Source organism: Chanodichthys erythropterus, chromosome 18, assembly GCF_024489055.1.
Source record: "Chanodichthys erythropterus isolate Z2021 chromosome 18, ASM2448905v1, whole genome shotgun sequence".
In the NCBI taxonomy this organism is placed as follows: Eukaryota; Metazoa; Chordata; class Actinopteri; order Cypriniformes; family Xenocyprididae; genus Chanodichthys; species Chanodichthys erythropterus.
The window spans coordinates 24,770,768-24,784,262 of NC_090238.1; the positions used below are offsets into that span (position 1 = coordinate 24,770,768).

Sequence of the window (13,495 nt, forward strand, 5' to 3'; positions counted from 1 at the left end):
GAAGCGTTACATAAACAACTAATTAATGCGCCAACAGACAGGGTCTACCAACGCATAGAAAGAGAGGAAGAGAATGAGAGAGATAGAACAGACAATCAAAAAATGTTGTTTGTAAAACACAGCGGGACAGATATCCAAAACTCACTGAGACATGACTGACTATTCCTATGTTTTTTACACATCAAGCAACTTTGACTTAAAATACTTTATTACTGACCAGGTGGATTAATCAGACAATATTTGGGAATTTCTGAGTGAGCTTGAGCCAGTAATTGATATATAATAATTAACATTTTTATCTGTCCATATACAGTATATATATATATATATATATATATATATATATATATATATATATATATATATATATATATATATATATGTATGAAGAGTTCATTTGCAAAAACCGATAAACGCCATTTTTAAAAAAAAATGAACTAAGTGCTGTGCATTATTCTCCATATATAGCACGTTCTGTACCCTAAATCCATTTTGTCAGAAGAGCCGGTTTTGCCCACTTTCAGGCATCGCAAGTTCACGTTTTACAGCAGAAGCCGACAAGCGCCCTTGTTTGTGTACAGACAGAAACTAATAAGTCCGTTTTAGCGAATCAGCGCGCAGTATTCAGGTCAGGTGACAAGGCTTCTAGTCACTTCAAAAAGACGCGCTAGCTGAGGGAAGTTTTATCAAAGCTCACTAAAAGTGATCGAGGATTTATGATTTCGACTCCTGTAAGTCCTTGTACACCATACACGACTTACATGCTGAAAAATTGGTTGTCCTTTTGCTTGTGTGTGTGTGTGCGCGCGCGCGCACGTGCGTGTGTGGATTAGTGCGTGTGTGTGTACTTGTGTGCCGATCTGTGTGTGTGTGTGTGTGTGTGTGTTTGTTTGAGAGAGAGAGAGCGTGCTTGCGCGCGCGCGTGTGTGTGTGTGTGTGTGTATGTGTGTGCCGATCTGTTTGTGTGTGTGTGTGTGTGTGTGTGTGTGCACATGTGTGTTTGAGAGTGTTTTAAATGCAATTACTTGGGTTTTGTTTAACTATGAAACATGAAATGTGGAGTTATCTGCTTTTGCCAAAAAACGACTGTTGGAGTTATCTGCTTTTGCTAAAAAACAAACTTTTAATATATATATATAACATACTTTCAATGAATTTTAATTTTTTAATTTACCTATATTTTTTAGAGTTATCATTACTTAATCAAAACAGCCCAACTGCAGTTTGATTGTTATTAATTGGAATGCACAATAAAAAAAACATGATTTGTGAGAATTCATAAAAATGGAGTTATCTGTTTTTGCAAATAAACTCTTCATATATATATATATATATATATATATATATATATATATATATATATATATATATATATATATATATATATATAAACAGGAAATTTACAGTCTGAATTTTAGACTTCTGTTAATCAGTTACTGGTAGATCTCGCATTTTATTGTCCTTTTTCCACTCTGCTCAGAAGATATTGGCATCCTAAAAAACTCACAATGACAATATGTGACAATCCCACACTAAATTTTTAAAAGTTTCCAACATTTAAGACAGTGTAATACATGATGGCCCAGTGTTTTTATAGAGAAATGCAATGTGTTAACGTGATTCATAGGTGAGAAACCCCATTAAAAGAGAACATTCCCACTTAAAGAGAGGCTGGAGTAGGGAGGGAGATGGAGGGAGGGAGCAGGGTATGGGAGTCAGTGATCCAAGGAGCACTTAACAGATTTACATTTAATTTTAGCTAAACCCTTAAGATATTTTCCAACAAAATATATTGGTCACATTAAAAAAGTGACTTCGTTTTTATCAAAAGTAAAAGATGGCATCTTCCTTCAGCCCCCGAAGCAGGTTTTTTTTTTTTATTTTTTTTTTTATATAAATGTGGGGGTACACGCAAATCAGAGGCTAATTTTAAATTTCATAAAGTTATTCATTTTCAAGTAACCAGAGGCGATTTATGCATGACATGCTGCTAATGTATATGTCTCAAACATGCCGTTAAAGGCATGACATTCCTTTGTCTTTGCAATAATTTCAGACAATGGTCATCTATGAACACTAGTTTAACGTAATGCTATATACAAATAATACTTTATTTGGAGCAGTATATATAAAAATGAAATAATTTTAATTCTTCTCACCTGATGTGTGCATTCGTCCTTGTCAATCCCTCCAAATATCTCTTGCGTGCATAATAACTGTGTACATACTTCCTCACATAATAGCCCCGCCATCTCTGCTGTATCTGCAAAAGAAGGACGAGTTCTGGTTATGAATATACCCGATTATTATTTTGTTGTCTTTACTGTTCCACTGTATGGCTGTTAAAAAGTAGGAAGTTGAGCTTTATTTGGAATTGCAAAAAGTATTTGAAAGACAAATCAAAGTCAGAGCAAATTAAAGAATTTCCCTGTCACCTTTGAGCTTGGAGTCATTGTCACTCCATGAAGAATGAGAGTGCTAGCTAGTACCACCATGACAGCACCACTGAGGACCCAAAACAAAAAGGACAGATGTCCTTCAGGCTAATTAGGTACTTAAACAATAGCAGGTAAATGAGAAAAAAAAAGAATAATAAAGGCAAAAACTAAACAAAACAAGAATTGCCATTGATCAGTAGTCAATAGATAATTTTAAATAAAGTAATTGCAGGCTTGGATTCTGAGTTCTTTGTGACCTCTTAAGACTAGTAAAATCAATGATGCATATTGCTCAATTAGATCTAATACAAATCAGGCCTCCCTTGTAAACACTGATTTCTATTAAAAGGCTAACACATTGGCTTTTGATAAAAAGCATGATAAACATTTTATTGGATAAAGGAAATGACTAAAAAGAAGTTCAACACTGAACACTGGTTATTGTTTTCAGCTTTAATGGAAGCAGCTTTCTGCTTTAATGCTTTCTGTCATCATATATACTTATCTGTGCATCTCATATTATTTTTTTATATATACATTTGAATAATCAATTTTAAAAGATCACACACATGTTTACCTAGAGTCCACAAGACAAAATAATAGCTGAATTTACAAAAAAAAGACCCCATTCAAAAGTTTACATACACTTAATTATTAATACTATGTGATGATACCTGGATGATCAAAGACTGTTTTCATGTTTTTCTTATATTGTTCATGAGTCCATTGTTTGTCCTGAGCTAAACTTTTCAATGTTCTTCAGAAAAATCCTCCAGGTCCTGCACATTCTTTGGTTTTCCAATATTTTCTGCATCTTTGAACTTTTCCAGCAGTGACTATGATTTTGAGATCCAACTTTACACACTGAGGACAACTGATTGGGGGGTGTGTAAACTTATAACCACAACTGTATGAAGTGACATTCATTAGTAAACATTATGCATACGTTCCCATGAAGCTTTCCAAAACTCTAACAGAACTGACAGTCCGTTTTTTCCATCCAACACACCCAGTCTGTGCTTGAAACTGATCCTTCAGTGACTGTTTTCACAGTCGCCTTTTCATTTTTCCTTCATCAGATTTTTACATTACCAGTGCTTCCCGGACATAGCACTCTGTATTTTACAAGGGCTATAAAAGCTGTCTGTCCTGTTAAGCGACTTCTGTTTGTGTCTAAGTGGTGACAGGACCTTTAGTCTCATATTCTGTGACCTCTGAGAAGAGGTCAAGCTTCATGTTTCAAATTAGACTCACATAACAGAAGCAGCAGTGAAGAATTCAGGGTGGGCCCTAGATTTAACGCAAAAGATTTGCGTATAAATCACTTCCTCAGTTCACATTTCTTGTGATGTCCAATCATCACAGTAGAAATATGCAATCCTCCGTAGAAATGAAACATTCTTCAATAAGCTATGAAATTTTGTAAGACTTATAAAATTCTTTAAAAGTTTCACCTCAGGGAAAATCAATTGTAAAACTAAAGCTTCTATACATTCCAATAGCTCTATAAACGTGCCAAAGTCTCACTCAAATATAAATGTGATTGATTTATAGGCTGTGAAACAGAACATGCAACATTTGCTACCTTTTTACAACTGTGGGTCTTATAAAAGATGAGAAAATATGATAGCAAATTCTTTCATATTTGGATTTGACTTCAGTTACCTTGTCAATATGGATAAGGACAATAATTCAAATAAATAATAAAATATGCTGTCATACTATATATACTATAAAAAATATTGTGTAATATTATGTCAGTGTCCCTCTAACATGCTAATTTGTCGCTCAAGAAAATGTCTTATTATGTTGAGAACAGTTGTGCTGCTTAAAGGGATAGTTTACCCAAAAATGAAAAATTATCCCATGATTTACTCACCCTCAAGCCAGGTAGATATGACTTCTTTCAGACAAACACAATTGGAGTTATATTATAAAATATCCCGGCTCTTCCAAGCTTTATAAATGGTAGTGAATGGAGCTCACAATTTTGGAATCTAAAAAAGTGCGTCCATCCATCATAAAAGATATCCACATGGCTCCAGTGGGTTAATAAAGGCTTTCTGAAGCGAAGCGATAGGTTTTTGTAAGAAAATATCCATAATTAAATCTTTATAAACTAAAATAACTAGCTTTCGGTAGATGGCCTATGCAAATCAACTTACGCCAAAAGAGTAATCTCTGACCTGACACATGACGCACTGACGAACGCGGAAGCGCAGAGGATAGAGCAAAACAAAACACCAGTCACCAATTAGAAGTCTAGAAGTTCACCTGTTGCGTCTTTTGCGTGCTCAAGTTATTTCAAACGTAGGCGCGTGGCAAACGTGCTCTAAATAGAAATGACACGGTCACGATGCACATACTGTGCAACGCTTGCTTTTTCCAGGCGCAGCAGGATGAAAAGTTTTCAACTTTTTAGAATGTTGCTATCGCGGTGCAGGTCATGTGACAAGAACCAACCGATCAGCTTCGGCCTTTCTGTTACAACATCGAAAGCCCACTGCAAGTAAACATCTCTGTAGATTATGTTTATATATTTATAATAGTTATGAAAACATGTCACATATGTAAATATAATATATATTATATATATATATATATATATATATTTTTTTTTTTTTTTTAAGCATATTTTGATTTTATGCACCACTTTCACTTTACAATTTCAATGCAGTTATCACACACCAGTAAAATCTGTTTACAGGTTTCATCCAAATCAAATGTGTGACCCACTGACTTTTCACTCACTAAACAGCAAGAGAAATATTTACCTTGACAGCCATCTTATTGTAGAAATTCATCTTCATGATAAAATATGCTGTCTGTGAAGAGAGGGAGATAACATTACATTGTGACTGGGCCCTCTGATGTTTTCCCAACATGCGAGGAATAAAATCCTCTTTATACATAATACATAAAAGTCATGGAAAAGCAGCAGCAGCAGCAGCAGATAAGAGGGTGGAGTGGCAAGTCATACTTTGTATCGAAGGGAAGTGCCTGTTCTTAATACATAATGCAGACATGGCTGGGAAAATCTATGAAAGTCAGGCTGGTAACTAATGGAGATGTATGAAGGTAAAATACTCTTTGCTGAGTTTGATAATCAATGGAATGCTGCTGAGGATGGGCCGACTAAACACAGTGAGGAATATTCACAAGACACACAAGGCAGAAATGATTCACTCAATGGTGACACAATCAAAAAAATAAAAAATGATATGAACTGCTCTATATGATGGTAGAGGAAAAGCATACATATTTTTTTTTTCACAAATAAAAGAAATCAGACAAAAAATAAGACCATGTAAAATGTTCTTCCTTTTAAAAAAATTAAAAATAAAATAATAATAAGAGGCCATGATTAATTTTCCATATTACACTTACTGAAATTCCTGGAAGTTCTTAAAAAAAACAATACTGTAACTGTACATTTTAGAAAGATATAACATATTAGGCAACCAACTGCAGGTCATGATTGCACATGCAAAAAACAGAGACAACAACATTTTTATGAACAATTAAGTCTAAAGTAAAATCTATTACAACAAAACCATTAAGTTTTATTTAAAAAATGAAGATAGGAAAAATGAGCACTAATTTGTCAGTACCTTTAAAACATGTATGAGATAAAAGCATTCCATTGAAAATCAATATGAATTGTCAAATTACAAACTTAAGCCAGATATATATATGTTAACTGCTAAATGTTAATGAGGGTTATCATAACATAATCAATATTACATGTCTCCACAACTTACCTTTACCCTTTGTCTGAAAAGCACCCGAGCAGTAAAACCACGCCATGTTTTTTGTATTAATGTTGCGTTTTTATGCAGATGACTGAAAAACAAAACAACACTCGACAAGGTGTAATCATACTTCTGTAATTTCAAACTGATTAAATCAAAACTTCCTTCCTCAAAGTCCCCTTTTTTCATTATGCCTGCCTGCGGTAAGTCTTTCTTGGACAACTGTACATTTGCATTCATCATTAACCACCCTCTAAATGTATGTCTATGGCAACTCTGAACTCAACATGGCCATCAATTTCCAAAAGGCCATTTATAACTCAAAAAAATCAATGCGTATAGGGACGGTGGCAACCCTGGAGCTGCACTCAAGAAGCCTAGATTGCGCTTAATTAGGCACTTAACACATTGATCAATTAACTAAAGTAATCTAAATTAACCTACTGTCTGGGAGTTTGTCTGCTCACTGCACAGAAATATGTTGAGGTTACACACTGTAGCGCCCTGTGTACTGGCTAATTCTTGCTTCTAAAGACCAAATGCGTTAGATTTAGTCTTCAGCGACCACTTACAGGTATATGCTGAAAATATAGAATCATACGGCTGTCCTCATTAACACATATGTCTACCCTATACAATAAGGATTCCAAAAGTGTCACGCCTATAGAGTGCAACAGTGCCCGCCCACTTTTTCAGTGGCCTTGGTTCGGGAAACATTTTTCCCATAGGCATTTTAAAAAAAAAAGTCTTCACTAAAGAGCTATTAGCCATCAACCAAACCAACCAGCTACAAGGTGAATCACAACATTACAACCTTTTATTTGAAGCAAAAAATGTTTTTAATTGTATTTAAAATCAGAAATAAAGAAAGAGGCTTCAATTAGGGAAAGAACTACAATCCCATAAACCACTGACAATTACATAAAATAAAAACAATGGATATAAAACTGTTGATTTAAATATGTTGATATTAAAATGAGAAAATATGAAATATGAGAAATATGTTTTACACACACTCAAAGATTTAAAGTCAGCACGAAATGGAAGTTCCAATATTGCAATAGTCTTTTCTTTCCTATTGTGATGTATATCCAAGGGAAACAGCTTCTCGAACTAGAAGAAGAGGTGCAATTTGTTTGTTTTGATTCCCTGATCAGTGCGTGGAGATTTTTTTAGCAGAATGATTGGTAAATTTTCACCAAGAATTGCACTGTTAAACGTGATTATTTTAAGGGGGGGGGGGGGGTCACACACAGTTTCTGCCAATCTCATGTTAATCTTATATTTATATTTATTAAATATAGATACGCTGTACCAAGTCTTTCCGAAAAAAGCAGAGATCCTGGAGGCGTGTCTGCCGTCAGTGCTGTGGGCGGAGCTAAAGAGTCACAAGCGCGTGCAGCTTTTGCGTAGAGATCGTCTGCTAGCTGCGACATCATAATAAATAAAAAGGGAACAAAAACGTTTGTGTTGTTTACATTATATGCATTTGCGCGCGATTGCCAACAAAACACAGACATCTGATGCAGCTTTACTCACCACCCCCGATCTGCAAATCCAGTGCCGAACTGGGACTTGTTTACAAAGTATTCATCACCGAAATCCCGGGAACGAACAAACATACGTGCATAACTTCGTTGCTGCCTCGGAAAAACAAACTTCATCCTCTGTTCCCTTAATGCTGGGTTCTTTGGGAAGCTGAAAAAGGTAATCTTTCCCTCACAACCAAAAACACACTCCTTCGGTGACAGGAGCTGCGTCTTATTTCGGAGGTTGTGTCCTCCAGAGGTAGCATTTGAAGGCATCAAGGATGTCATATTTAAGAAAGGTAACAGTAATAAAATTGACTGATATTCATTGTGAGGTGTAAAATACTGTAATTTCTTTCTTACTTTGCAATCTAATGGTTGTTTTTCTTAAATTAGACTGCCTTGATGATGTATGCAGCCTTCAAAGGGTGCAGCCCCTGAATTGGGACACAGCCATTGTTGAAAAAATATCTCGCCTTCCGTATCCCTGAACAAAATGTGTTGATGGGCGTGCTCTTGCTCTGGGTGATGTGTGTGCGCACCATTATCAGGGAGAAGTGCCCATACAAGGAATTCCGCTCTCTTTTGACGTCATACAGGACACACTCAAAAAAACCTTTCCAAAACCTTGTAGCTCACACTAGTTTTGTCTTTAAAGGTTTTTTCTGTAATCTTTCTTTATTTCGAACTCAAGTTTTTTAAAAGAAAAAAGAAAAAGAAAAAAAAATAATAAGTAAATAATCAATAACGTAATAAACACAATTTTTCAACATAGTACTCAACCTGTTCGAAAAGGGATAGGTAGAAGCCATAGGCTTATTAAATCCTACCCCAGTACTTCAAATCTAAATCCCAATTAAACCAGATAAATCCAACATATCATTTTAACTAACACAAAAATACCAACCTACCACATGTAACAATTAATATAAGGAAGAACAAACCAAAACAAAATTCATGCAACATTGACAACAGCTAAGTTATCTCACTGTACTTATCAAAAATAAATGTCTTATACCTTTTTTTAAATTGCAAGATATTTACACTTTCCTTGATATAATTATTCAAACTATTCCACAAGATCACCCCACAAATTGAAATGCACATACTTTTGAGCTTTGTTCGAGCATTATGCTGTTTCAAATTTAAAGCCCCTCTCAAATTATAACCCCCTCTCTCTCCATAAACAGTTGTTGTAAGTTTTCAGGCAGCTGTTTATTTTTTGCTTTATAGATTACTTGTGCGGTCTTAAATTCCACAATATCTTTAAACTTAAAAGTATGTAATTTTAAAAACAGTAAATTGGTATGTTCATAATATCCTACCTTATTTACTATCCTAATTGCTCTTTTCTGTATTGTGCTTAATGTTTGTAAGGTGGTTTTGTAGGTGTTGCCCCACACTTCAACACAATAATTCAAGTACGGCAAGACAAGTGAGCAATACAAAATATAAAGTGCTTTCACATTCAACACATGCCTTGCTTTCCCCATTACTCCAATACTCCGTGCTACTTTTGCTCTGACATATTTAATGTGGGGTTTCCAGCAGATTTTGTGATCCAGAATCACACCCAAAAATTTATTTTCATATACTCTATCTATTTCAACATTATTAATAATTATTTTTAATTGTGTATCAATTTTACGATTTCCAAACAGCATAAATTTGGTTTTATCTAAATTTATTGATAATTTATTTAAGTCAAACCATGTTTTTAATTTATTCATTTCTGCTGTGACCATCTCCAACAGCTGCTGCAAATTTGCCCCAGTACAAAAAATATTAGTGTCATCAGCAAAAATCACAAATTTTACAAAATTTGTCACCCTACATATATCATTTATATACAAAATAAATAATTTGGGACCCAAAATTGACCCCTGTGGGACTCCACATATGATATCCAAGCACTCTGATCTATACTCTCCTATTTGCACAAATTGAAGTCTGTTACTTATGTAACTTTTCATCCAATCAAGTACAACCCCTCTTATACCATACTTCTCCAGTTTAATAATTAAAAGATGATGATCAATTGTATCAAAAGCTTTTTTTAGATCAATAAATACACCCAATGCATATTTCTTGTTATCTATAGATCTGGTAATATCTTCAATTAACTCCATTAATGCCATGGATGTAGATCTATTAGACCTAAATCCATATTGACTATTAACCAATAATTTATTCTTCTCAATAAAATGATCCAATCTATTAACATAAAGTTTTTCTAATATTTTGGAGAACTGAGATAGTAAAGACAACGGCCTATAATTAGTGAATTCTTTTCTCTCAAAGTTATTGTAACTTTTAAATAAATAAATTAGAATGAATGAAAATAAAAGTACATGATTATTATACACAAGTTTATAAAAATGCTGAGAACTATTTTTTTTTTTTTTTTGTCATGTCTTATCTAGGCTAGGGAATGAACTGAAACAGGACTGCCACTTATTTCCCCTCTAAACAAACAAATAAATCTTTGATCAAAGGGTTAATTCTTTGTTTGCACACACTGACAAACTGATCATATAATTCAAGCATGTTATCAGATGAAAATCAGATCACAAAGGCTGTCTTACCTGAGGTATGCCCTCACCTGACAGCCCCTGAACCAGCTCTGAATTCTGACTGCAGCCTCATTCTCTTTCTGTCTGTTTTCCTCTGCAATCCTAACATGTGAGAGTAACATAAGAGGCATGAGTTCACCGAATTAATGACTTATCAACTTTACCAATGTGTCTTTTGTTATTCTTATCTAAAAACAGCCCTGAAGAAGGTTGTTGACATAAACGTTTTGAAATTCGCATTATTTCCCGCCTACATCGACTGATACAACACAACAAGACCGTTCTCAAATGTAAAGAACTGAATATTATTTAATTACCTGTTTCTGATAAAATATTGCTGTTTAATGTGATCAACTTGACTGTAAAGTTTCACAAGTCTCGCCATGGTTCCGGAAGTTTATAGGTGTCCATGACAACGGAAAGGTCCACGTGCGCGCGGGTAGTGTGCTCGTCGCCAGTCACGCGCAGTGAAGGAAGTGAAGTTCACGCGTCCATTCAAATGAGCGGGAAGTTATTTGAGTGGGTGGAAGACAGCTCTGTTTGAAGTTGGTAAAGATATTTATTCTTAATGAATTCTCAAAAAACGTTCACATTTTCGCCTCAAACAACTAAACGTTATACATATGGCAAACGAATGTATGCATGCAATTATTTATTCACTCGTGATTTTAGGTTATTTCCTGTTGGACAGCCCATTACCGACAGTTAATTAATGCAACTATAGTCAAATGTATAATATGTATTTAATATGTAAATAAGTATATCACAAAGGATTTTAATTTTGCAGGATTTACCATAAACTGTATATTAATGTGTAACGTTATTTATTTAGTCTCTGAACTAGTAGAAACCAATCAATTTTTTTTCTCTCACATTGAAGGCCATATATTTGATTATTTAAATCATTGGTTCATAGTAAATATACACACTTAATAAGTTCTTATGGCAAGAGAACATCCTGTTTTTCAGCATAACATGATTTGGAACAGATCTTTTGAGATAACTGACAAATTCATCTGTTCGCAAAACCCTTCTCTCTGTTTTCAGATACGTCTGGATGTGATACAAGCAAGATACAAGATGTCTTGTGAGTTCCCGGCAATACAGATAACCACTGACAGACGCCAGCCAATTTGCTGTCCCGCCGCACCAGAGCAAAGCATTAGAAATATGGGCAGAGGAGTGACCCTTTGGCTGTGTCGCCCATCCATCCGAACCCGGTGGTGGGCTGGCCACCGTGGTAATTGCCTGCGAAACAGTGTTTTGACAAGCCAGACGGGTGTAAGCCATCATTCTAGCAGCACGGTGATGAGGTGTCACCTGGAGAGAGCTGTTGAGAGCCCACATGTTTACATGCAGCCAGGTGACCCAGTTTTGCCCTGCATCCGACCACCTCTGCATTCTTCACATTGGTTTCACTTCTCTAGATCACACTTTACTGATTATGTGAATCACTTTGAATTGGTTGTCAGTGCCAAAGGCATCAAGGTTGAGGGGGGTTTTTCATAGTCCGTATTGAAGCTTCTCAAAATAGTGAGAAGCTTCAATAGTTTAATGAAAATAGTTTAATGTTAGATTTTTCATATCTGTTGACTCATGAAAGATTCTGTGCTGGTACAAATATATGAACACACACAAAAAAAAAGGAGGAAAAAAAGTGCTAATTAATATGCTATATTTGAAATGTAACATTCCTAAATAATCCAAAAAATGTCAGTTTAGAAAAATAGTGAAACACTTTATTCAAGTAGCAAAGTTTTGTTGAAATTTTCACTCTAAACCGCCACACATTTTTCTTTTTCCTTGCAATGGAGCGACCATGTAATTGCAATGATAGCCGTTATTGCTTTTGGATGATATCACCTTCCCCCTCTCCTTTTGTTTCCCTTAAAGGATAAAGGTGTGACTGTTCCGGTGCAAGAGAAAATCATATTTTTATTAGCTGGCCTTTATCTGGGGAAAAAGGTAATGAATTGAGTATTGTGTAAGATGGTTTAATCTGCAGGTGTTCTATCATTATTTGCAGTGTGGTTCCACTGAGACAGCAGTAATCCATTAAGAAGGGGGCTGATCCTGCGAGGGGTTTGATGAAGTTGAGGCTCCTCTGCCCCATGCAGAAGGGCGTTTAGTGCTGCCGGCCTCACTGCTAGTGTGCAAGGATATATCACCTGCGTACTCACAGTTTCATCATAGCTCTCCGTTCCTCTACTCTCCAAACAATCTGCAGTGCTTCTGACTGGGTGACCAATGGAAAGGCAAACTCTTTTTTTTTTTTTTTTTTTGTCCCCTCAAAATATAATTGAGAAGAATCTTTTATACATTGCATGTATACAAAGCTTAAAAATGTGATTATGCTTCAACTCCATATGACTTCATTAGAAACTTACACTACCATGCATGATGGGATTATCATGCAAGCTATAAGTACAGCGTGTACGCCTGCTGCTTATTATTCATAATCAGGTAATTCATGTTATTTTCCATCCTCCTTCTGTTTTGCATTTCCTTTCTTCCCTCTTCATCTTCTCCTGTTTTCTCTGGCAGACATAATATCAGCTAGAGGAGTGCTCTGTTTCATGTCCTGAAGAAAGGCTTAGCTTACGTTTGATTGAGGTCTCTCCCATCTCACACGGGCGCTGTGTTTGCGGATATGGTGCCAGAGAAGCAGATGCAAGGGTCTATTTGATGGCGGCAAATAATAAAACGTATCATTTGCGTTTGCAGTTTCTCCTCCACTGTATCAGGCGCACAGATGCTACCGCACAGTTTTATTTGCCAAAAATCATATGGACTGTAGTTAATGGAATAGGGAGTGTTTGCCATCCAATTTTGAAAAGAGCTGAAGAGAAAATAAATCAAGCCATGTTGTTCTCTGTTATCTCACTTTGGCTGAGAACGTCCACCGTAAGCACAAACTTGCTTCTTTTTATCGTTTTACCATTCATCTGTCGGTTACCCCTTCATCTTTCTATTGAGTCAGACTGTTTTTGTTTTGCGGCAGTTGTGTTGTTGTCATATAGGTATTGCCTAGAGGCCATGAAAAAAAAAAACCCAATTTAAATCCTCCTGGGCAATGTTACATCGTAGTTGTATTTCTGAGGTGTTTACTTCCACTCTAAAATCCTTTTGCAGGAGAGGAACGTAGGACTTGAAACATTTGCAAAAAGTAGAATGGCTCTGTGTTGGCAAGATTAAGTAAGACT

At 35.6% G+C, this 13,495-nt stretch overlaps 1 protein-coding gene across 2 annotated transcripts in view; it reads right to left on the minus strand.

The window, feature by feature from the left end:
• spata17 (spermatogenesis associated 17) overlaps positions 1–10,687 on the minus strand; it is a 41,434-nt gene extending 30,747 nt beyond the window's left edge. For both annotated transcript variants that reach the window (XM_067368292.1, XM_067368293.1), the window contains exons 1-5: positions 10,610–10,687; positions 10,305–10,394; positions 6,200–6,281; positions 5,213–5,263; positions 2,160–2,263 (exon numbers count right to left, since the gene is read on the minus strand). In XM_067368292.1, the coding sequence (XP_067224393.1) occupies positions 2,160–2,263; positions 5,213–5,263; positions 6,200–6,281; positions 10,305–10,394; positions 10,610–10,677 (395 nt within the window). In that variant the 5' untranslated portion in view covers positions 10,678–10,687. The remainder of the gene's footprint in view (positions 1–2,159; positions 2,264–5,212; positions 5,264–6,199; positions 6,282–10,304; positions 10,395–10,609) is intronic.
• Between the last annotated feature and the right edge of the window lie 2,808 nt (positions 10,688–13,495).